This window comes from Blastocystis hominis (genome assembly GCF_000151665.1).
Source record: "Blastocystis hominis, Singapore isolate B (sub-type 7) whole genome shotgun sequence assembly, scaffold_0".
NCBI lineage: Eukaryota > Bigyra > Opalinata > Blastocystidae > Blastocystis > Blastocystis hominis.
In genome coordinates, this window is record NW_013171815.1 from 437,474 (window position 1) to 460,865 (window position 23,392).

The 23,392-nt window shown below is 45.0% G+C and overlaps 11 protein-coding genes; 3 read left to right on the forward strand and 8 right to left on the reverse strand.

Moving 5' to 3' along the window:
- Positions 1-889: 889 nt before the first annotated feature.
- Positions 890-2,466, reverse strand: GSBLH_T00000126001 (uncharacterized protein; the record flags this gene model as incomplete). The annotated part of the gene is made up of 6 exons (XM_013038282.1): positions 890-1,537; positions 1,567-1,634; positions 1,665-1,843; positions 1,874-2,008; positions 2,043-2,139; positions 2,169-2,466. The coding sequence occupies 6 exons, from the start codon at positions 2,464-2,466 to the stop codon at positions 890-892; spliced, it is 1,425 nt and encodes a 474-aa protein (XP_012893736.1).
- A 204-nt stretch (positions 2,467-2,670) lies between these two features.
- Positions 2,671-3,102, reverse strand: GSBLH_T00000127001 (uncharacterized protein). XM_013038283.1 has 4 exons: positions 3,056-3,102; positions 2,931-3,021; positions 2,842-2,896; positions 2,671-2,810 (listed from the first exon to the last, which is right to left on the reverse strand). Exons 2-4 carry the CDS (start codon positions 2,983-2,985, stop codon positions 2,684-2,686), a joined length of 237 nt encoding a protein of 78 aa, XP_012893737.1. The 5' UTR covers positions 2,986-3,021; positions 3,056-3,102; the 3' UTR covers positions 2,671-2,683.
- A 156-nt stretch (positions 3,103-3,258) lies between these two features.
- GSBLH_T00006025001 (uncharacterized protein) lies at positions 3,259-4,884 on the reverse strand (the record flags this gene model as incomplete). Its single annotated transcript, XM_013038284.1, has 5 exons — positions 3,259-3,268; positions 3,329-3,702; positions 3,732-4,488; positions 4,518-4,723; positions 4,753-4,884. The coding sequence occupies 5 exons, from the start codon at positions 4,882-4,884 to the stop codon at positions 3,259-3,261; spliced, it is 1,479 nt and encodes a 492-aa protein (XP_012893738.1).
- A 234-nt stretch (positions 4,885-5,118) lies between these two features.
- On the forward strand, positions 5,119-5,849 carry GSBLH_T00006026001 (uncharacterized protein; the record flags this gene model as incomplete). The annotated part of the gene is made up of 3 exons (XM_013038285.1): positions 5,119-5,445; positions 5,476-5,676; positions 5,709-5,849. 3 exons carry the CDS (start codon positions 5,119-5,121, stop codon positions 5,847-5,849), a joined length of 669 nt encoding a protein of 222 aa, XP_012893739.1.
- A 56-nt stretch (positions 5,850-5,905) lies between these two features.
- On the forward strand, positions 5,906-6,540 carry GSBLH_T00006027001 (uncharacterized protein; the record flags this gene model as incomplete). The annotated part of the gene is made up of 5 exons (XM_013038286.1): positions 5,906-5,975; positions 6,010-6,087; positions 6,120-6,199; positions 6,232-6,284; positions 6,315-6,540. 5 exons carry the CDS (start codon positions 5,906-5,908, stop codon positions 6,538-6,540), a joined length of 507 nt encoding a protein of 168 aa, XP_012893740.1.
- Positions 6,541-8,956: 2,416 nt separating this feature from the next.
- On the forward strand, positions 8,957-9,490 carry GSBLH_T00000128001 (uncharacterized protein; the record flags this gene model as incomplete). XM_013038287.1 has 1 exon in its annotated part: positions 8,957-9,490. The coding sequence occupies one exon, from the start codon at positions 8,957-8,959 to the stop codon at positions 9,440-9,442; it is 486 nt and encodes a 161-aa protein (XP_012893741.1). The 3' UTR covers positions 9,443-9,490.
- A 120-nt stretch (positions 9,491-9,610) lies between these two features.
- On the reverse strand, positions 9,611-11,080 carry GSBLH_T00000129001 (uncharacterized protein; the record flags this gene model as incomplete). Its single annotated transcript, XM_013038288.1, has 5 exons — positions 9,611-9,793; positions 9,823-10,186; positions 10,217-10,440; positions 10,470-10,899; positions 10,935-11,080. 5 exons carry the CDS (start codon positions 11,078-11,080, stop codon positions 9,611-9,613), a joined length of 1,347 nt encoding a protein of 448 aa, XP_012893742.1.
- A 732-nt stretch (positions 11,081-11,812) lies between these two features.
- GSBLH_T00000130001 (uncharacterized protein) lies at positions 11,813-12,983 on the reverse strand (the record flags this gene model as incomplete). XM_013038289.1 has 4 exons in its annotated part: positions 12,816-12,983; positions 12,651-12,785; positions 12,547-12,621; positions 11,813-12,518 (listed from the first exon to the last, which is right to left on the reverse strand). Exons 3-4 carry the CDS (start codon positions 12,585-12,587, stop codon positions 11,813-11,815), a joined length of 747 nt encoding a protein of 248 aa, XP_012893743.1. The 5' UTR covers positions 12,588-12,621; positions 12,651-12,785; positions 12,816-12,983.
- Positions 12,984-13,395: 412 nt separating this feature from the next.
- On the reverse strand, positions 13,396-14,923 carry GSBLH_T00006947001 (uncharacterized protein; the record flags this gene model as incomplete). Its single annotated transcript, XM_013038290.1, is given in 7 exon segments — positions 13,396-13,598; positions 13,632-13,662; positions 13,701-13,996; positions 14,019-14,305; positions 14,316-14,398; positions 14,422-14,906; positions 14,914-14,923. Coding segments are annotated over 7 exon segments (1,395 nt in total).
- Positions 14,924-15,294: 371 nt separating this feature from the next.
- On the reverse strand, positions 15,295-16,459 carry GSBLH_T00000131001 (uncharacterized protein; the record flags this gene model as incomplete). The annotated part of the gene is made up of 5 exons (XM_013038291.1): positions 15,295-15,834; positions 15,865-16,053; positions 16,087-16,257; positions 16,289-16,365; positions 16,396-16,459. 5 exons carry the CDS (start codon positions 16,457-16,459, stop codon positions 15,295-15,297), a joined length of 1,041 nt encoding a protein of 346 aa, XP_012893745.1.
- A 4,169-nt stretch (positions 16,460-20,628) lies between these two features.
- GSBLH_T00000132001 (uncharacterized protein) lies at positions 20,629-20,794 on the reverse strand (the record flags this gene model as incomplete). XM_013038292.1 has 1 exon in its annotated part: positions 20,629-20,794. One exon carries the CDS (start codon positions 20,792-20,794, stop codon positions 20,642-20,644), a length of 153 nt encoding a protein of 50 aa, XP_012893746.1. The 3' UTR covers positions 20,629-20,641.
- Positions 20,795-23,392: the final 2,598 nt, after the last annotated feature.

Here is a 23,392-nt window from a genome sequence, read left to right on the forward strand (position 1 = left end):
ATCACAGGAATACGAGTTAATTACAGGGAGGAAGTTTGGATGATTTCGAATGATCTGAAATTTGGGTTTTGTTTCCAGAATGGTCAAAATGTTGCGGAAACCTTTCATGAGCGACGAGAGCACGTAGTAATCGATGTCTCGTTTTACAAACAACGTCGGAGAATGGGTGATAAACATAACTCCAAAACACTCATCGGTGCAGCGGATCATCGTTTCTATCGAGTAAGGCAAGGAATTCTCTTGTACCAATAGTGATTTCTTGCTTTGCAAAACGTTTAGCTACTTTGTACCATTCGTCGAACACTTGTCGCGCTCCATCTCTACCCCATCACCCTTCACAGAGAGAAAAACGATTGAACGAACTTATCCGGACTGACGAGGTTCTGTTTTATCTTTGAGAAGTCCCAATCTTGAGGATTCATGGAAAAATGAAGATTGAAGTTTATATTAATGAAACTCCAAGGGGAGATACGTTTCAAAAAAACAAGCAGCGAAAACGAATTAAATAGCAAGGTCTTCGTCACTGTCGGCCTCGCTGAAGTGGCTACCGGGCGGCATTTCCTCGGTTTCCTGACTCTCGTATACATCGTTGCGAATAGCGTGTATCGACGGCATATGGACCGAAGGAGTGTGCACCGACGACGAATGAAGCGACGAGGCGTCTCCCGAGTTAAACCGCGGCGGAACGATGAAGGCATCCATGTCCACGCCATGATCGTCCTCCATCATCCATCTCTCGTCTCCATTCTCCGCTCCCTTCTCCTTGCTCTCCATACACACCATCTCGATCATGACATCATTCTCATTTCCATCGCCCTTCTTCTCCTCCTCTCCCTTCTCTCTCTCCTTCTTCTCTCCTCCTCTCGCGATCACTTCCTCTTCATGCTCGTTATCCACGCCCTCCAGCTTCTGGTTCTTCACCATGCTCTCCAGCGCGAACTCCAGCGGCACCTGGCCCGCCGTGCGGCCTCCAGGGATGAAATGCAGGATCAGCATGCTGATGAACACCGCCGCGCAGGGCACCAGACTGCAGTAGAAGGGCAGTCGGTAGTCCACCGCGTAGAGCGAGGAGAGGATGTTGGGCGCGAGGATGTACGCGGATTGCCCGCCGATGAGCACCGACGCCGTGCCGACGCCCTGCAAGTGCGCGGGGCTTTCGGTCTGCGCGTGAGGCCTCGCTGGGCAGACGTACCGACATGACGGTGGGCGCGGTGGGCGCGGCGCAGCCGTAGGCGAAGATGAAGAACACGGAGCCCAGGATCGCGACGGCCTTGTTGGGCGCGAAGAGACAGGTGAAGATGCCGATGGCGCCGCAGACGCCGGTCATGGAGGTGATGAGGGGGATGGAGACGTCCCAGCGGAGCAGGCGGTTGAAGAGCCAGCCGGTCTGGAAGATGTTGACCATGCTGCCGACGGCGGTGGTGTAGGAGTAGAGCGAGGAGGACACGCCGAAGTGCTCCTCGCCGTACACGGAGAAGGTCACGTCGAAGACGTTGATGAGCCAGCGCGAGGCGAACTCGCCGATCAGCGCGATCACCTGCATGGACAGAAGCGCAGACGCCCTACCATCACGTAGTTGAAGTGCAGCCGCTTGCTCTGCTTGGAGCTCGCGGTGGCTTGCGACAGGCCTTGTTCTAACGGTGAGCGGAGGCGGAAGGCAAAACGTTGCAGGGAGAATTGGTGCAGCAGCTGCTTCTTGCGCGCCTCGAACACTTCCGCGGGGAGGTTCTGCTGGCGGAGGGTCTCCACCATCCGAGAACGCTCCAGGATCGAGGGAACGCTTTCAGGGAGCATGAAGACAGAGATTAGGGCGGAGAAGATGTAAAAAATCGCAGAGGCAGCGCTGAGGGAGAGGAAGGAGAAGGGCACCTACACTGCGTAGCGGAGGCTGTAGTTGGCCAAAAGAGCTCCCACGATGGGACTAAAAGACTGGGCGACATTGTTGACAGCCTCCAACTCGGCAAGGTAGGAGGCACGCTCCTTAAAGGTGGTCACGTCACCTACACAACTAGAAATGAGGTGCAGAAAATAAAAGATGGAACGCTTGCGAGACGGCAGTGAGACAATCGAAGAGACCCGTCAATACGCGCCAAAGAATGAGCAATCGCACATTGGTACAAAACACTTCACACGTTGTGACTAGAGTTGACAGGGTTTGACAGACATACAAATGGCAATACCAATCAGGGGGACGCAAACGGCGACCCTCCTTCCATATTTATCACCGATTCCACCAAATGACAAAGAGCCTATAAATAATCCTATTGAGTGACAAAGACTGATGAGTTGAGCAACGTAATAGACAGTGAATACAAGACCATACTCGGTTACATTTGCATTAAGAGAGTTGGTAAAGTAAGGCATGATGGGAAGGAGTAGAGCGTTAGCACACTGATAAAGGAACACCACGATGTATAACTTCTTCATGTATGTTTTGGTAGACATTTCTTGAGAATCCTGCGGCATAGTAAAACACCCTGAACAAGGTAATAACAAAAAAATAATGAGTATTTATGGTGTGACAAAAATCGCCCTTTTTTCCAAATAGTGTAACAACTTCCAAAATATTGTACAGGCGGTCCAGAAACGGATTACTTTACAGTACAATATGCAAAGCTCCCATTTCGATCAAGTAAGATCCGTTTTCAACGCGAATAGAACAAACAACAAGGCAACTGCCCACTTAAAACTGCGCTTTGAGAAGAGGAATGTTTGCACTTGATTCCGTCGACACCGTGGAGAAATGGTACTTCTTCTTGCTTTCGTCAAACACGGAAGACTCCTCTGTTTTACCGCCCTTACCCTTCTTGCTGCAAATGAGAATCCTTTTCCAAAATATACGCATGATAAATCCAGAAGAAAATAGAAATCAGTGCGGTGGCGAGATATGCCATAGCTACAAGATAACAAGTCGTGCCAGCGCAGCCAACCTGCTTGGAACAGCCCAGCACACGTTTTATCTGGATCTGTTACTTCTTCATACATCTCAGGATTTGTTTTGAATATTGTATACAAGAAGAGCTAGAATTAAATCCTTTCATCAGGAAAGAGCTACCATAAAAGCAGTTCCCACAATGGAGAAGATTGTGAACAGAATGGATCCTAGATGGAATGCGCTGTCTCTCTATTCCTACTTCCGACAGTTTTACACATTGTTCTCTGTAGGTTTAATTCAATAGCTCAATGACCGAAATCGCTACTATTTTCCCATTTCGATTTCCACGTTTCTCTCTTGATAGAGAATCGATTCTACACGCTTTAGTGTGATCTAAATTATATGGACTCATAATCGACTCGAATGAGTCGCAAAGAATCTCACAATGCCAACCGAAACACAGGAGTCAAACAAACATTCCACAATTCCTCAGAATCTCCCAATTTTGAACCACGATTTGCCTCTACAAACGCTATCAACTTATCCGCCTTCATTTCTCCCGTAAACTCCACACGCTCTCTTCCGTTCCCTCCGGCCTTGAAAAGAATCACCTTCGGGAACTCCTTCGTGTTGATTCCCTCCATTTCGTTCTTCATAATGTCCACTTCTCCAAACAGGATCGATGAATCCTTCAGAAAATGCTTCGCCGCCGTCAAAAACTCAGGAGCCAGATCATTGCTCTTTCCATCCCAAGAAGCGTAAAATTTCACAACGACGTCCATCGATGGGTCATACACCATCTTATTAAACGTGCTTCCAACAATGGTCTACATGCCATCTCCACTGCACTTCCTACATAAACAGGCCCTTCATTCGTCTTCGGTTCTTCCTCCGATCGCAAAAACGGCTTCAGCTCGCCCTTCAAAAAGCGCTCGATAAACCGAACAATGTTCTGCTCCGTAAACTCGCCGCTGAACGCGTATTTATCCATCCGCTCGCCCACGAAGTTCGCCAAGCCGATCGTCGGCACCTGCGTCGCGCGCACTCCGTAATAGTCCAATAACCGCGGGTTCTCCGACGGAATGTGCGAGACAAACAACGTCCCGCGGTATTTCTCGGCGATGGGCTCCAGAATCGCGCGGTAGCGCTGCGCTTTGCTTCCCGGATTCTTCTCGGGAGCGAAGAAGAAGAGCTGGAGATTGATGCCGTGGCGTTTGTCGAAAAGACGGCGAGTGAACGAGACGGTGTACGGCACGATCGCAGGCAGATCGGCCACCAGGACCCATTTCAGCACCTCCTGCTTGTCCAGCGCGCCGTGGTAGACGATCCCGTTGCCGCTGGCGTGGTAGAGAACCAGGCTGGGGAAGGGGACGTTCATTTTCGAAGCGACTTCCCGATCTGATATGACGATGCGCGTGAGGTTCACGACTTCCTGCATCGCGAGTTCGAGGGCGCCGATATAGTCGCGGGAATTGTCGTCGCAGTAGGCTACGATCGTTTGAGTATACTTTTGGAGCTTTGCGCGCAGATCAGAGAGCTTTGACTCGGTTATGGAGTCTTGCACGCCTTCGAACGAGGATGTAATGATATTCTCGATAAAGGACTGGATGAATCTACATGAGCAGCATAGGAAGCGAAATACTCTTTCTCCATCCTTCCCTCATATGGGAGAGACTTCCCGTTCTTGAAATATCTGATAACCGGTACACCATGGAGCTTTTCCAGTCTTCCAATTCGGGGATTGTCATTCACATCCACTTGGGTAAACACCACCTGTGGATACTTTTTCGTCAGTTTCTCAGCGACTGTTTCATAGATGGGTTCAAGGCGCTTGCAATGATGGCACCACTACATTCGATTAGACTAGAACGACATACAGGAGTGTAGTATTTCACCACAACATCGGTATGAGACTCAATGAAAGGGCGATACGTATCGGCATCCAAATCGGTGATCGGGCCCTCTGCGAACACCGCTGCAATCAAAAATACAAGAACGACGAATCTCATTTGTACAAAAATGAACCTATCCCCGCGATATTACTTGTTTTTTCAATTCCTTTTCAATGGACGAAAAGCATCAATCGGCCGTCATTCGCGACGTGATTGCTATTGTTATTTTGGGAATTATCGCCCTTATCGTACAATTCCCGACTCCTCACAGAACAACGGTTATTGAAGGCGATATTTCGCTTTCCTACCCTGTGGGTAACACTGTTCCGTATGATTCGATTCGATTCTGAGATGAAGAACGCTGCCCTGGCTCGTCCTGTTCTATGCCGTACCGTTCGTCATTCTGCTCGCCATCTACTTTGCTCGAGAAAAGAAAATGAACTGGACTGTTTGATTTCTTTCTTTGTCATCCCTCACGCCCAGATTTACAACTTCCTAGTGATGTATGCAATTTCCATCATCATGACCGAAGCTATATGCGGAGGTTTGAAGAACGTGACAGGAAGACCCCGTCCATGCTTCTTCGAACTTTGTGGATATCCGAGTTCTGTTGAGAATGGCACACGCATCTTTGGAACGATCGGCGTTGTTGCAGACATTTCCAAGTGCACTAACAAAGTGGGGTTCGTTCGTCTTGTTTCATCCTAGGAAAAACTGAATGACGCATTTAAGAGCTATCCTTCTGGCCATTCAGCCCACTCAGCTTGTGCCGCAGCTATCGCCTATTTATTGATTTTACGTCTTTTATCGAACATTCCAGGACTGAAAAAATCGGTTAAGAGGGGAGTTATCGTATTCGTTGGGTTAATCTGTGTGTGTCTGCCTTTGTACGTCGGATCTTCGCGGATTGTACGGAAATGATGGAAGAGGATTACGATTAGTGGGATTACAAGCATCGAGGTGATGATGTACTGGCTGGTTATGCTGTGGGAGTCCTTAGTACACTCGTTACGTATTACATGATCTACGGTGCATCGCTGAAGGAGGATAAAAAGAAGAAAGAGGAAGATAGAAGTGTGTGACATGTTTGTTTAAGATAAATTTGAACTCACGAAGAGAACATCTCACTTTGATCCAGATGGTTTTCATTGTCGAGGAGTGTCTTCAGAAGTTGAATTCGATCAACGGTTCCACGAAGAGCATTTCAGGTTTGTTTTCCTACTGAATACCACTTACATTTAGATGTAACTGCGTGGCTTTTCAGTAACGAGAACGATGCAGCGAAAGTAGTTCAGATTTGGAGTGATGTGTTTATCCGAGGTATGAATTGAGAACTTTTATCTGAGGGCTAGCTTCCTATCAGACCAAACTCTACTTATTTTATCTAGCAAATAATGTCTTAGTCAAAGAGCGCAACTCTGGTCATTTCAAAGTGACTACTCATTGTTAGTCATTATTCTGTAGTATACTCCTGAATTTATGACGCTTTTGCCGACCATGTGTCTGAACTCGTTGAGGTAATTCAGTGTTATTCAAATTATGGATAGCATGGTCCAGGATTCACAAATCGCTATGAAGATCCTCGATGTTCTACGCTTGTGGAAAGATCACCGAACAATGGGTCGCAGCATGACTTTTCAAATTCTCTCCAGCATTCCGATTCAAATTTTGTATTTTTTCTCATGTTCTATCACTCAGCACGCAATTCCCCTCCTATGCCGATCTAAACGTCCAAATCGGCAATCCCTCTATTTCTCCATCCAATTCCACTAATTCTACATCGTATTCCTCCACACCTCCAGCTCCATCAGCTCCATCAGCTCCATCGGCTCCATCGGCTCCATCAGCTTCATCGGCTCCCAGCGATCCTCCCGTTGTTTACACCGATCAGCAGATCGCAGACATGCGTGCGCAGCTGCCTTCGAACGTCGCCAGCCTCGTCCAGGCCATCGAAGACAACTTCGGGGAAATGGAGAAACTACCGGAGAAACTGGGGAAAATCCGCGGGTTTTCCGCGGTTCTGGAGCGGATCAAGCGCGTGCGGGAGAGAAAAGAGGGCGCGGTCCGCGGTCCGACATACGAGGAAAAAGTGCGTCGTAGCGCGGTGCGCGAAGCGGCGGATGAATTGGAGCAGTTCTACGAGGAAACGCGCGAGAAATTGATGTCGCTGGAGGACCAGCTGGATATTTATGAGGCGCAGTTGGTGGGGAAAGGGAGGAGCGATGAGGAGTAGAAGCGGAGCGAGGAAGAGGAGCGCGAATTGATGGAGACGGTGAAGCGATATCGCGAGTGTATTGTGAAGAATAACGAGGTTCTGGATGAGGAGTGCAAGAAGCGGCCGTAGAGGAAGAGAAAGAGAGTGAAGTGTAGGAGATGGGAGGAAGAAGAGGAAGAAGAAGAAGAAGAGGAGAGAAGAGGGGAAGAAAGGGGGTATGGAGGGTATGAAGAGAAGCGAATGGAAATGCGTTTTTGAGATTGTTTGAGAGAAATAAAGGAGTTGAGGAGGACGAGGAGTCGTAAGAAGTGGGATGTGGAATGAAGGGATTAGAAAAAGGAGGCAAGGCAAATTGAGTAATGGATGAATGATGAAACGAGATCGATTTGTAAAATCATGAAGTAACTAATGGATTATTATTGAATCAATCCGTCCAATAATCGCAGAAATCATCGCTGATTCCATCAACAATCCAACCCACTTTTCCAAAAACCCCATTCAATCACTTGCTATTCTCCCTTATTGAATCAAACAAACAAGTAATATTGGAATAGCACTCATTTGATTCATCCGCCGCATCCGTCCTCATTACTCATATACATTCAGTCCCTCCGGACCCACATCCGCGAATCCCAACGCGTTCTGCTTCCACAATTTCTGCACCACGTTGTTCACCTTCGTCTTCCAGTTTGAAAACAGCGTGCTTTCCGCTGCTCGTTCCGACGTGGCCTCCAACTGCCACACGAGCGAAACGGCCAGCGTGGCGGGGAAGCTGAGTTTGCTCCGATTCTCCTCGGAAATGTCAGTAAACGAAGAAGAAAGAAGCGTTGCAAAGCCGTTTTCAGCTTGTTTCAATGCGGAAATCAGCGATTCTCTCTGGGAATCGGAGGCGGAGGGAACGCCAAGGAAGATTGTTCGATGGAGCGATTGAAGACCTGTCGATAGATGTTCTTTGGGTGTAAAGAAACTAACATGAATTACTCATGCGGATCATGCGGACAGATTCGAACTCAATGGAGAAAGATTGGTCTACTAATGGAACATCGCGGGTATCGAGATTGATTGTGGAACTATTTTGAGAGGTGAGCTCAGTGACAAATGGATTCTCAATGGTGGTTCCTGATATATATGTTCTCGATTGCGAGGAAGTGGACTCATTCATCTCTGGAATAGTGTCTAACGGTACATTTTGCAGCTCATTGTCGTTTAAGATGTCTATCTCATGAAAAACACATTTTTAGTACTAGCTTCGAGAAACAAAGATTCACCTTCATTGTTACAAAAATCTCGAATCGAATTGATCGAGGAACTCATGAATCTCATGAGTAGCTTCAAATCTAAAACATAATTCAAATTCTAACAATAGTACCATGCTCATCGGCCTCGAAACCTAAAGTATTCTGGATTCCTTTGGAAAGTGTCTGTTCTGTTACTCTACTCGTTAGAAATAAGCGATGATTGCACTTTTCTTTACTCAGAGATTGCTTTAATTGGTCCTATATGTCACATGGTTCCTTCGTTCCAACAATATGTTGAAATAACATATCTTGTGATTCCATATTATTTTATATTATTTTAAAAAGATCGAAAATGTATTTATAAAGAAGTGTCAGGAAAATTGCATATTCTTTGTATTATCCGATATGGAGGATACTCAAATCGAAGCTTTTAGTAATCAGGTCGGTGGCCATACTTTTGAATTGCAAAACCAAGGTATGTTACACCAGGGTACTTGCATTCTCAAGCAGCTCCAAGACCAGGGAAGAGGGTATCATTTCTATTCTTGATTCATTATTTAGTGACAAGGAAGTTGCTTTCTATTCTACCATCAAAGAACGAGATCCTGAATTTGTGAAGTGGATTGCAGGGTATCACGGAATAAAGGAGGTGAACCAGAACGGTATTAATGGAAAGTTCATGATTATCGACGATCTTACCTATTCCTACAGCAAACCATCGATTATTGACCTGAAGATGGGAGTAAAAACATGGGAAGACGATGCTCCGAAAGAAAAAATCGAACGCGAGTCGAAGAAGTATCCTCTTCAGCGAAAGATCGGTTTCCGACTTACAGGAATGCGAGTATTCAATACGGAAAAGCAGGAATTCGATATCTATGGAAAGAACTATGGATATAGCTTAACCGAGGAAACATTACCTAACATGTTTGCAACCTACTTCTCTTTCGTAAAAACAGAACTCCGCCAAGCAGTGATCCGCTCTGTTATTGAGCAACTGGAATCGATTCTGGAATGGTTCGAGTTACGAGGCCATCTGCAGTTTATTTGCACAAGTGTTCTGATCATTTTCGAGGGAAACACGGAAAGCGATTATCGCCCGATCGTTCGCCTTGTGGATTTTGCTCATGTGAGACAACTGCCTTCAGAGCAGCACGACGAGGGATTTATTGTGGGTTTGAAGTGGATTCTGAACGATTTGAAAGGCCGAGTGGAGGAATGAAGAGAATTTGAGGGTTCTTCGTTGCAGTAATATTCATCAATGTGTTTGGAATTGGTTTGTAAATAGAAGGAAAATAACAATCAATCAAACAACACAAACAATGTAGATAAACAAACAAACAAATCCGTTCATTCATTCATTCATTCATTCATCCACCGTTCACTCCCTTTATATTCTCCAACTTGCGATTTCTCCCTTCTGCGAATACACCAACATCGCGTTCCTGTTCGGATAATGCACCATTCCCAGCAATTCATGATCTGCGATCGCGCGTTTCTCCACCAACTCGCCATCTCCGCTCGAAAAGCAATACCGATTCCCGTCATCTCCAACGCAATACAGATATTTCCCCTTCCATTCATTCCTCTCCTTTCCCCTACATGCGGACTTTGGCACCCCGCAATGAACTGCACCTTCTCGTTCTCCGCGTGCAGCGTAAACACCAATCCTCCCTGCATCGTCATCACGAACGCGCGGTCCAATCGCGCCACCACCAGAACCCATTCCGGGTTTTGCACCAATCGCTCCGCGCTGATCACCTGAATCTCCGCGAAACTCGACGCAGCACGCGCCGGCTGCAGCGTCCGCACGCAGCTGCTCGTCCCCAGATCCCACAGCTTCACGCAGCCATCGCTTGACGCGCTCAGCACGTGCTGCTGGTCCGCCGTGAAGGTCACGTGATTGACGTAGCTGCTATGACCACGCAGCACTTTAAGCGTTTTCCCGCTTTTCAGCCCGTGCACGCTGCGATTGACGCCTCTCCGCTCGCTCTACCGCACCGTCCCGTCGTACGACGCCGAGCAGATCTGCTGCGCGCTGGCGTTGAAGCAGAGCGACGTCACGCCGGCCTCGTGGACCTCGCTGAAGCGGCGCAGCAGGCCGCCCGTCGCCACGCGCCACACTTTGATCGTCCCCGCCAAATCGCCGGACGCCAGGAACTCGCTGTCGCTGCTGAAGGCGAGGCTCAGAACGCTCTTCGCGTGGGCCATGAACTTCTCCTATGGTTCACCGCGGGGAGGACGAAAACCTGTTTTTGGTAGGGCAAATCGAGCTTCAGACCGCCTTCTTCCAGGTCCCACACTTCGATCAGCCCGTCGAAACTACCGCTCACAACGAACTGGCCGTTCGGGGACACGCAGACAACCTCGGGGTACGTTCCGTGGGGGAACTGAACCGCGGGACCGCGAATCGTGGGGATTTCGTCTTCGAGAAGAAGCGTTTCTGTGCGGTTCTGGAAGAGATTCAAGCGCTCGCCTTCGAGAAGCGTTCCGTTGGATTTCTCGAAGGCGAGCGCTTGCTGCAGAAGAGTGAGAAGACGAGAAGGAGGAGCGACGGTGATGTAGGAAGTGAGCGTGCTGGCGAGTCGCTGGCGACGCGTTTCTTTGGTTTCTCCGACGGGATAGGCTTCGATGGGATCGAAAGAAGGCTTCTTGAGCCAGTATTCCATTTGGAGGTATCTGAGGGAGTTTATGAGGAGTTTGAGATTACAAACTTTTCTTTCCGCTCGGTCTTCATCTGCACTAAAACATCGCATTTGGTCAGCATTTCGCTGGCTGTGTAAAGTTCGCGAAGCTCGAGCAGTTCGTAGAAAACAGCTTCATACAAGTCCATCAACACCTCTTTGGGCAAGGTTAGCATCGATACCTAGACGGAAAGCCCATTCCAAAACTCGACCTGTTCCAAAACATAGTCCCACTTTCCATTTATGATTGAGATCAGGAATAATTCCTTGTTTGATATTTCATTCGTCGATACACTGCACCGTCATTCAAAACGATGGATCCAAACCGTGTCTCCTTCGAGAGCGTTGTGTACGACTCTGTAAGGTTATTCTCTTTCAAATATTGCAGAATCAGCTGGATCACGCTTGTTGAGTCAACCTACCGAATATCCTTCTTTCTGCCTATCACTCACCTCCACAGACGACATTTCCACGTTTGTTTCAAATCAAACACAACACGCAAAACATTAAGCCAACTTCGCTAGTACGCTCGCGGCCTTTTGAGCAACCAAACTATCTCCGTAGGAAGAAAGACTCGACACCTCCTCCTTCACCTCCCCGATCTTCTCGATCTTCTCCAACACCTCCATCATCTTGACTGCTTCTTTCTTCATATCCGACAGCAACTCATGCTCCTGAATCTCCCCAATCTTCTTCAACTCCTCTCTGCTCACCGCCACCAGCTTCTCTCCCGCGGCCTGTTTCACGCTCTCCGACAGCGTCGCACACGCCGAATTCGCGACCGTTTCGTTCCGCTTTCCGTCGCCGTCCTCCAGCTGCCCGCGTGCCGCGTTCCCCAGTAGCTCCAACGCGTTCTCCACGAAGATCTTGCGCTCCACGTCGTTCTCTTGTCTCAGTTTTTCTATCATTCAACGCCTCTTTCGCTCAAACGCATCGCCTTCGCGATCGCCTCCCCCACGATTCCCAGCAAATCCTCGCAGAACCGCGGGTCCACCACGCGCTCCAGCACGCTCAGATTGCGGCCCAGGAAGAACAGCAGCGCCTTGGCGTTGTCGCCGCCCTCCATCTCGTCCAACGCCTCCACACACCGCGAAACGCCCTCCAGAACCGACGTTTTGGTGGCTTCGGACAGTCCTTCGAAGAGCGAAAACGGCTCCAAAGCGGCGCCGCCGAGCGCTGCGGCTTGCTGCGCCGCGCAGTCGGCCTGGTACTGCTTCACGAGCGCGCGAGCCTCCTTTCGCTTCATGAGACCGTTCCGGAACTCGTCGAGCGAGGCGAGGAAAACGTCGTTGGCGTGGCTGGCGTTGAGGGACTCGGCGGTGGAATAGATGGAGTCGACGGAGCTCGTGAAGGTCTTGTAGTCGACCAGATAGCGCGGCTCCGCCTTCATCGCGTCGTACATCGCTTGCAGCAGCTGGATCTGGAGTTTCTAGAGAGAAAGAGAAGGGAGAAGGAGCGACCTGCATGCTGTTGAGCTTGCCTTTGGGCCGGTTGGTGTTGTACTTGTTGCCTGCGCCGGTCTCCAGCGCGATGCTGTCGGTGGTGACCAGCGCGACCAGCGTGTTGAGCAGCGGCGCGAAGTACGACTCGTTCGGGTCCAGGAAGAGGGATTGACTAGGGAGAAACGGGGAAACGGGGGTACAAGCTGCGGAAGAGGGAGAGGAGGAGCATGCAGAGAGACATCAGCACGTCGTCCGCTTCCGAGTTCTTGCCGATTCTACGATGAAGACCCGCGGGAATGCGAACTCGGTATTGCCGGCCTGGTCCAACAGCCGCGCAGTCAGCACGGAGAACACCGATTTGGCCTTGCTGTTCTACCGGTTACCCCGTTTCCACGGTGTCCACGTCGTTCAAAGCGGGCTGGATCCAGTCGTACATCTCCTACCCGTCGCTCCGGTCTCTCAAGACTACCTGGAAGAGTCCCAGCGTGGCGCTGGGGACTTCTTTGCCTTCTGGAATGAGCAGACACTTGCCGTAGAACTTCACGATGGACTTGAACACTTTCAGGTACTCCGCGATGGCGTCGCCGGACACCTTGGTCAGCAGATGGTGGATGAAGAGCTTTAAGAGACGATTCAGCTAGGAATGAGAGGCTCGCATCGACACGACTCCCTTCAGCAGATAGCAGTACGTTTCGTTGAACTGCTTCTCCACGGTGTCGCGTGTGTGATGGCGACGAATGTTCTCCTCGTCTTCGATCGGCGTCGTGTCGCCTTCCTGATATCCGTGCACGCGGATTCGCTCCAGTTTGGAGGTCAGGCCCGTCACGCTCTCCACCACTTCCAGATAATCATCGAAAATGAAGCCGCCGCGCTGCAGCACCAAAATCTGGAAGAGCGTCTGGATCGACGTGTTGCGGATGTTCGGTCGCTACATCGCACCATCCCCGCGGAACTACGTTGTCCATGCACGTGGGCAGGATCGTCACGATAATTTCCTGCCGCATCTTCCGCACGATCTCCGGACGTTCGCCTGGCTGCGCCTCTGAGCATCAAATCCGCAGGGAGCGAGTACCGCGCGCCGTGATGAGCGTGTAGTCGGCGAGCTTCCAGTACAGCCCGATGGCGCTGAGCGCGATGTTGATATCGAAGGCTTGGCGCGTGTAGGAGGCGATCAATGCACCCAGTGTGAGCGCCTCGCTGAAATCCATTTCGCTGAGGAAATCGTCCAGAATCAGCTGCACGTCGTGGAATCCTACGAATGAGGAGTTAAAAACGCGCTGGAAACCTTCTGCGCAGAGATCCGAGGTGGCGATTTTCTATGAGTGATGAGGAGGAAAAGAAGTGTGCAGCGAACCTTCAGGCACGAAATGATCGGCTTCCACTGGCCGCGGAGACAGTCGCCCTGGATGATCACGTCGTACAGCGTGTCCAGCGCCAGCACTTGCGTCTGCCGATTGGTCACGAGCGTATTGACGATCTTGAGGAGCTCGGGGATGGCGGCTTGGTAGGTTTCCTTGGCGGGGTGGTTGTCGTTGACCTGCTCCATCACTTCGGAGATGAAGAAGAAGATCGGCTGGACCAAGCCAGGAAGCGACGGGTGGCGCTTGAGCTGACTCACCGCTTCGGTCAGAAGCGACTGGATTGACGAGACTAGAGAGTCGATTCGTTTCACGTGGTGTTAAGGATTCGGTCGTTTGGACAAGTCGTTCCAATCGGGATATGTTCGTGTTGGCGATGGTCAGCAAATGCTTCAATCCCGAGGCCGTCTGGATCGGCGAGGAGTGCGGAATCTTCACCTTCTCCTCCAACCCCGCAGACCGCAGCACTTCGTCCCACGCCTTCATCAGATTCGCTTTCCCGCTCGGCACCTCGCTCGACACGCCCGATCGAGCGGCTTGGAGCATCATTTCGAGCGTGTGAATCACTAGATCGCAGCCCATCTCCGTCTCTACAGCCTTCCTGCGAGTACTGAGCGACTTGGCCCAGCAAAACGTCCGTCTGCTCTTCGATAATTTCGTACTCCGCACAGACGCGAGGCGAAGCGGGCGACGACTACAGTCAACGATTACCAACACCCGAACATAATTATTGGACTGGTCTTTCTCGGGAATGTACTCCTCGATCACTTCCATCGTTGCTTCCACGAGTTTCCACACATTCTCCACGCCTTCCCCGTTTCCCTTCGTGAGTCGACTCAGCGCTTCGATCGCCGCGAGATTCCGCGAATCGAACACGAAGTCCGGGCTGTTTTTCATCGCTTCTTCGGGCTTCATCGACGGCAGCGTGGCCTTGCAGATGAAGAAAGCGATGCGCGCCTGCTCGGCTTGCAGTCCCAAGTAGCCGTAGATGGGGCAAAGCGTCGCCATGCACTGCAGCAAAAAGTTGAACAGATCTTCGCCGCATTGGTCCTCCGCCAGCTGCTGATATTCGCTTCCGATCGAAACCAGCTTGTCTTCGGCGAAGGCTTTCAGCGCGTCGCGCGTCTCGGAAGGCAAATCGGCGGGGAATGCGGAGAGCGCTTCGCCGCACGCGCTCACGAAGGCGCGGAGACAATACAGCGCTCGAACGCAAGCCCATTCCCAACTCTCGTTCTCCGCCTCGTCATTGTCATCTTCGTCGTCGTCTTCGTTGTCATCTTTGTCGTCGTTGCCAGCTGAATCGTGGGCTGAGCGCGAGGATGGCGAAAGATCCTTCAGAGCGCGCTTTCCGAACGATTCGAAGCAGCCAATCAGCGTGGACATGTCGCTTTCTTTGTGCGCCAATTGGAACACTTTTACGCAGTATCCCAGCAGCGATCCCAGCGTCTACGATCGATTCGGTTCCCCGTTTCCACCTTCAAAAAGTGCGTCAACGCGAAGGCCACGAACAGTTTTTCCTGGAGCACTCCCTGCAAACACTCCAGCACTCCCATCAATCGCATCGCTTTCCTTCACTCCTTCCCTTCGATCCTACAACTCTTCTGCTTCTTCTTCGCCACTTGCTTCAGCACGTCGCTCAGCGCGCTCAGCGCGGAGTCCACGGCCGGCAGCACCTCGAAATACTTCAGCATCACGACCTTCGTCAGCCTCAGCACCGCGATCCAAGTCTCCAAATCGTCCGTTTTCTCCTTCAGCAGCGACGCCAGCGCGGGCAGCAGCTACATCGCAGCCCGCTTCGATTTCTACCAAATACTGCAGCAGAGACGCGAACTCCACGCGGTTCAGCACCACCGATTCGTTCTGCGTCAGCAGCGTGAGCAGCAACGAGAGCGACAGCGCCAGCGGCAAGCGGACGCGCTCCATGTTGCCTCCGTTGCTCAGCCACGCGGCGTTCTGGTCCATGACGCGCGCTGCGAGGTCCTGAAGCACGCTCCAGTAGGCGCAGCAGTAAACGTCATCGCCCAGCGACTTGGGAGGCCTCTCGCGAAGCGAATCGTTCACCTTGCTGGAGGTTTTCTTCACGTTGGCTTCGCTGAAGGCGGCGGCCTTGTTGCCCAGCGCTTGGACCAACTACTGGGAAGGAAAACAGCGGAAGCAAACTTGCTGGAAGGAGGAAAGCGAGAGCTGAAAGGCCTGCGATGAAGCGTCCTCCGAGCAGAGAATTGTAGCCATGTGGCAGAGAACACTTTGGAGCTTGCGCTCAGGGATAATGAAGGACGTGTTCTCCACGATAATCGGAAAGATTTGAAGGATCCGAAGACCCAGAGCGGATGACTCCTCGGTGCTCAACTATCATTTTATAACCAATCCTTCGCTATCTACACGGTCATTCAGAATATCAACAATCGTAGAGGCAGTAGCATCCGAAGCAAGGTTGTAAGCCAACACATGGTTCAACCCATTCACAGCAATGTCATAAGCTTTAGGACTCACTTTTTCATTGTTCAGACATTCGATAAATGGCGTTACATAATCTGTGCTGCGCATCTTTTTCTACACCTAACTTTTTCCGCCTATTTCTTACCGGCTTGTTTGCATATTTCTTTGACAGCACAAGAAGCGTCTCAATTCCACTTTCTGCGGCTTTGCGAATCTCTGGAGCTACAACTCAGCGGATACTCTTAGAGAAACCTTTCTTTTTCACTTCATTTGCCAAGTTCCGCAAATCCATTTCAATAATTCCTGCACAACTCATGTTTTTCTTGCCACCTTTCCCTTTTTCACTACACCGTTATGATCTCGGTTACGCTGCATCTTACAAGGTCAATCAGAATACAAGAAAACTGGAATAAACTCAGAATGAGCAGATATTCTTACATGTTTCATATTCCCGCGGTAAGGACATTCATCGTACAAACGCAAAAAGAACGATAAAAACAAACAGAATCCAACTAAAAATACTACCAGAAAGTGACAACCGAGTACTTGCGATGATTGAGATACGTTTCAAAAGCAGCATCGTAGGAAGCAATAACGTTCTCATCTTCCTCAAAATCTTCGTCTTCATTCATCAAGACCTTCAGAGCATAAATTTGGCGGTAATCACTGTCGTCCAAATAGTCCAACCACCACACTCTTTCCTGTAAATCAAATATCACTTTGGCACGCAATTCGTCATTGCGAAGCCGTGTTTCGATTAAATGAAGAAGATAGAGCTGAAAAGCAGAGTACTATTTGTCAACTGCATTTCCCGCTCTTACAACAAACATTTCATCAACCTGCAGAAACAAGAGTTTCAGCAGTTCTTCTGTGGAAAGTAACCCTTTGAGCTCCATCCAGAGCAAATCGAACGTTGTGCTCATTTCTGTTGGATTGCTTGTTACGTAATTCTACAATTGATAAAGGAGGAAAATAAAACCTCGAGAATCGATAATTATAACATGGCTATTGTTGCATCATTTTGAATCACTTATTTGTTGATAAAAACGGCATTTTCAGATACATGAAATATGTCAAAGCGGAAAAATTAACAACAGATTGAAACAAAAATGGAATATAACCTGTTAGTTACGTAAAGTGTGGACATCAGCACCTTGACGAATGTAGCAGGATCATCCGTATGACTTTAAGTCACATTCCTAGAGATAACAAAGCAAATATCTATGTAAGCATGATACGAATCGGACTATATAGAATACTGTTGTTAATGGTACAATCAATAATGAGTTTGGTAGAATAGCATATACAATATTTCTAGTATCTCAATACTATTTACATTCACGATTAGATACCACTCTCAATTGTTAATGAACGAGGACAAGTTAAGTTACCTTTTTCATTATTCATAGAGGATATAAGATTTGGAAGATCTAATCATTCAATTATTCAAAATCATATCAATACCTCGAATTACAAATGACTAATAGTACAGATTGTATGAGTGACTTCCAATTGTACCCATTTAATTCAATTGTAGTTGTGGTAGATTCTTCAATTCAAAGTCGCCAGCAAAATCCTTCAAACTCCATTCACCAATTTGAATGGATTCCAATGATTCACAGTTCATTATATGTAGAATGATTTCGATTTATCATTTCCATCATCATTCTTTTTCTGAGTAAATGAATTGATTCCGATTTTGATAGTTTTCAATCGATTCAATCCATCGATTTCGAATGTTTGCACTAATTCGAAACAATCATTGCCGATTTCGATTGATTCCAAATTATACAACAATGAAACATCCCAATCAACCAATACACAATTGTCAATCAGTTTCAAATGTTTTATTGCGATATTCATTGGCTTGCTGCCATTTCCTTCATATTTTTCATCAATATCACTTTCAATTCCATTATACCATTCACATTTATTCACTAATTTACCATATCGATCATACACTTTTCCAATTCCAAATCGATTATCATCACACCAATATCCTTCATATTCAATCAAACCATTATTATGATAACTCGTTCCTTATCCAAATCGTTTCCAATTGATCATTATGCCCTTGTGCACCAAGAATCCGTCTTTAGAAAACTCATTTTTGCTTTATTCCACCTCTTCCTCATATTCTAGAAATCAAGTCATTATTCATAATGAATATCTATCAAGTGTGATTTCAGTACATTTTGAATCAGAATTCTTAGTTTGGTTCATACAAATGAAGTGAACAATCGATTTATAAGTTCGAAATCATTTTTATAATTTTCAAATGAGTTATGACAGAAGAATGCTAAGTATAGCACAATCATGAAACGAAATAAACATCAATACAATCAATTTTCAAGAATAGTCAATATCACATGTCATTTCATCACCCTTAGGATTTGAGCTTTGTTGAATCATTCACACAATAATGTAGAATATGATACTCATGATTACAATAACTGTAACAGTAGTTACAACTTATCAGTATTGCATATTGGATAGTTTGAATCAATTCGACTATTATCCAACATCAAAATTGGAAACAACATGTATCCTATTCTTTGATTCAAATATCATTGAATTACAAACTATTTACGCATCTCCAACATAGCATAGATTCATGGATGACAATTCGAATATGGATTGTATATTAGAATGACAATATTGTCACTCTCAACATTCTTACATCTAAAACACAACATTGAGAGTAGATATTATTAGAATAACTGTTAACAAGTCTATTTCCATAGTAATAATAGCATTACACACTTGCAAAACCATTTTGATACAAATCGAGCAAATGTAGATCTAGTTTGACGATCTCAACGGATAATATCGATCCACATATTAGCCACATTCTATTCAATACTAAATTTGTAAAAAAACAATGGTCATTCTCGTTACTCACAAAAATAGTGTAATCTTTACAAAAATAGCCATATACTACATATCAATCCACAAAATGATAGTAAGTAGTAGAAATATGCACAATATTAGTATGATAATGAAATGAGGATTATACTGGAATCAAATAGAGGAGATTCGTTTCATTTTCGAGGTTTTGGCCATAATATCATTATTTATGGACTCATCTACGAATTTTGGAATTCAACCAAGCTACATTATCGAAGTAGAGCCATTGAACGTATCTCTTGACCTGGAAAAGGAATCGGGGTTTGAGGTTGATATTTGGAGTTGGAGCATTACCAATCAATTCCCTATTAGTACTATAGAAAAGACTGATAGTGAAAATGTGATTCTGAACATTGGTTCCCCACATCAAGGTTACACTATTCAAACGAAGATGAAAGATGGAAAATTAAATGGGAAAGCTATTATCAAAACAATGAACAACACGATAATAGCAGAATTCGAATATCGAAGTAATGAGATAAAGGGACAATGTAAATTGTATTATGATTCAGGCGAATTATATTTTGAAGGGAATCTTGAAGATGGATATCGTCAAGGATTTGGGAAAGAGTATGATAAGAATGGGAATGTGATATTTGAAGGTAGGTATGAGAAAGGAAGTAGAGGTAATCATTATGAAAGAATGGATGGAATGAAAGGTTATTGGAAAGAATTGGATGGGAATGGAAATGTGATTTCGATTTGTAAAAAGAATGAAAATGGAATGAATGAAGGATTGTGCTACTATTTTGAATCAGGATTACTGGATCAAGTAAGTATTTGGGAAAACAATGAAGAAATATCGATTTTGTATCGATTTGAAAATGGCAAAATGATAGAATACAAAGATGGTGTAAAGTGTTTTGAAGGATGCTATTATGGATCCATTGAGAAAGGATTTTCTCGACAATATGGAGTTGAATATGATGAAGAAGGCAAGAATGTGATATATGACGGTGATTTTCTGAATGGAAAACGATGTGGATTAGGAACGTCATATTATGACAACAATGAAATAGAATATGATGGAAAATGGGTGAATGGATATTCACAATCACGGTATATCTTGTTTTTTGCAGTAATTCCAGTAATCACAGAACTATGTATTGTTGTATTGACATTTATTTTACCAATATCAAGATTCTGGCAATGGCTAATAATAATAGCAATAATCATTTGTGGATTAATATTCCTTGATTATATTTGGAAGAGTTTAAAACAAGTAAGCATTGTAACAAAAGATTTTGAACCTAAAGTATTGAGTAAGAAGTATTATTATGAAAATGAATATCAATGTATCATATTTGAAGATGAATGCTATTCTGAAGTGCAAACATTCAAAATCGATGGATTGAATGGAATTAAAAGTATCAACATCGGAAACAGTTCATTTACGCAGAAAAAGAATGGTTATGAAATTGGCAAATTGAAATCATTCCACATATTGAATTGTGAATCATTGGAATCGATTCAAATTGGTGAATATAGTTTCAGTGATTTTGGAGGCGATTTTGAATTGAAGAATCTGCCACAATTACAATCCATTCAAATTGGTGTTGTTGGAATTGAATCAAACAATTTCTATAATAGTTCATTTGTAATTCAAGGTATTGCTAATATATTGTATATTTAGGTAATGCATAGATCTTCCAAATCTACAATCCATTACATTAGGTGATAAAGCATTTGGAAACAGCAAAATATACTGTCTGTATAATCTCAATTCATTAGAAACAATTGACATTGGTGATGATTGGTTTATATATGTGAGAACATTCAAAATCGATGGATTGAATCGATTGAAAACTATCAAAATCGGCAAGAATTCATTTACACAGAGCAGAATCTTCGGTAACAAGGGTGAGTCGAAATCCTTCCAAATCTTGAATTGTGAATCATTGGAATCGATTCAAATTGGTGAATATAGTTTCAGTGATTTTGGAGGCGACTTTGAATTGAAGAATTGTCCACAATTACAATCCATTCAAATTGGTGTTGTTGGAATTGATTCATACAATTTCTATAATAGTTCATTTGTGATTCATGGTATTGCTAATATATTGTATATTTAGGTAATGCATAGATCTTCCAAATCTACAATCCATTACATTAGGTGATAATGCATTTCGTGAATCCTTATCAACAGCAATTGAAAGTATTGAATGAATTCGAATGAAATGACTGATGTAGATCTTCCAAATCTACAATCCATTACATTAGGCCAGTTTGCACCTTGTGGAAGACCTAATGATAATTCTTGTTTCTTGACAATGCGAAGTATAAATTGCATGATTCGAAATGATAGAATGTAGATCTTCCAAATCTACAATCCGTGAATTCTGAAGGAAATAGTTTCCGTTATCCTCGAACAGTGACATTGGAAAGTATTTCTAAAGGTGAATATTGATAGTATTTAGATATTCCAAATCTTCAAAATGTCGATTTATCTGATTCATTTGAGTCTGCTGATAGAATATTTATAAATAGTAACTATAATATCATCTCTTATATTAAAGATATTCATGACTCGCTGTATAATATCTGTGTTTCTGTAAAGAATAATACACCAAATAAAATGGAATGGATTGAATACTCGTCTCCATCAATTATCGTTGGAGATGAGACTAATAATGATATAAGCACAAGATTATTCGACTACTCTAGATTTACTTATGCTACATCTATCGAAATTGGTAATGATTGTTTTGTATATGTGAGAACATTCAAAATCGATGGATTGGATCGATTGAAAACTATCAAAATCGGCAAGAATTCATTTACACAGAAAAAGAATAGTTATGAAAATGACAAATCGAAGTCATTCCACATATTGAATTGTGAATCATTGGAATCGATTCAAATTGGTGAATATAGTTTCAGTGATTTTGGAGGCGACTTTGAATTGAAGAATCTGCCACAATTACAATCCATTCAAATTGGTAAAATCGGAAGTACTTCGTACAATTTCTATAATAGTTCATTTATGATTCGAGGTATTATATTAAGAGTGTATATTTAGGTAATGAATAGATCTTCCAAATCTACAATCCATTACATTAGGTGATAATGTATTTCGTGAACCCTTATCAACAATAATTGAAAGTATTGAATGAATATGAAAGAAATGACTGATGTAGATCTTCCATCATTACGAATTATTACACTCGGTAAATATGCACTTGCTGGAAGCAACATCAAGTCATGTTCCTTGACAATGCGAAGTATAAATTGCATGATTCGAAATGATAGAATGTAGATCTTCCAAATCTACAATCCATGAATTCTGAAGGAAATAGTTTCCGTTATCCTCGAACAGTGACATTGGAAAGTATTTCTAAAGGTGAATATTGATAGTATTTAGATATTCCAAATCTTCAAAATGCCAACCTACAGGATTCATTCAAGGAAATTCGACATAGAACATTCGTGAGTATTGATTATTTGATTTGATTTCATTCACAGATATTTCTCTTAACTTGCTCTTATTGTTCAAATGAATGAGTAATTCCAACACTGGATATGCCCACTTTGTGCTATTTCTTATTATTCATCCCCATTTCGTTCAATACAATGATTTATTTTGTTTGTTTGTTTGGTTCAACCTCTTTCTATCAGTGTTTAGCCTTTGATTGATTAGAATTCAAACATCAATTTATTTTCTTTTCCATCAACTCACTCAGATAGGTTCAACTTTCATGCTCCAATTGTGGGTGTTATTAATGCTGGGAACCATCATCTGAAATGTTGAACAGGATATCAATTCATATATCGGGATTGATGTTCTTTTACAAAATGTCATTTGTGTGCCAGTCGTATCGATTCTTCCGCTTACATTTATTCTGAAAAAGCAGATATCATTTCTAAAGCACATTCCAAACTACCTTTTTATATATTTATTGAATATAGACTACATTTTCCACCTTTCAACAATAGTTTTTTTCGCTTTAGTAGTTCGTTTTTAGTATCCAGAATATTAAGCTACTAATTGTGTGAGCTTATCTCACTATTCTATTTCCAATTCTCCTCGGTCTTCACAGTAATTACTGAATACCTAGCATCAATGGATTCTTCTAATCACATATGGGAAGGAGTTACTGTATTACAAAATTTTCTTATGTTTTCATAGAGAGTTGACTCTAATATCTACTCGGTCGACATTTCTACTATTCCTGTATAGTATTTTACCTTTCATAAGCATCTAGCAATTAACTGGGTGCTCTTGTAAAGGTGAATGCGACGAACACTGTGATTGTGTTCAACGATCCGGAATCCGGTACCCATGTACTGACGATTTTAGTACTGGAACATAGACTATACAAAAGATGATCGCTTCATACTGGAT

Coding starts and splice junctions, on each gene's coding strand:
- GSBLH_T00000127001 (XM_013038283.1), bottom strand. CDS start 2,985: ATGTATGAAGAAGTAACAGATCCAGATAAAACGTGTGCTGGGCTGTTC. Junction 2,897..2,930: donor TGCTGGGCTGTTCCAAGCAG/GTTGGCTGCGCT, acceptor GTTATCTTGTAG/CTATGGCATATCTCGCCACC. Junction 2,811..2,841: donor TTCTTCTGGATTTATCATGC/GTATATTTTGGA, acceptor TCTCATTTGCAG/CAAGAAGGGTAAGGGCGGTA.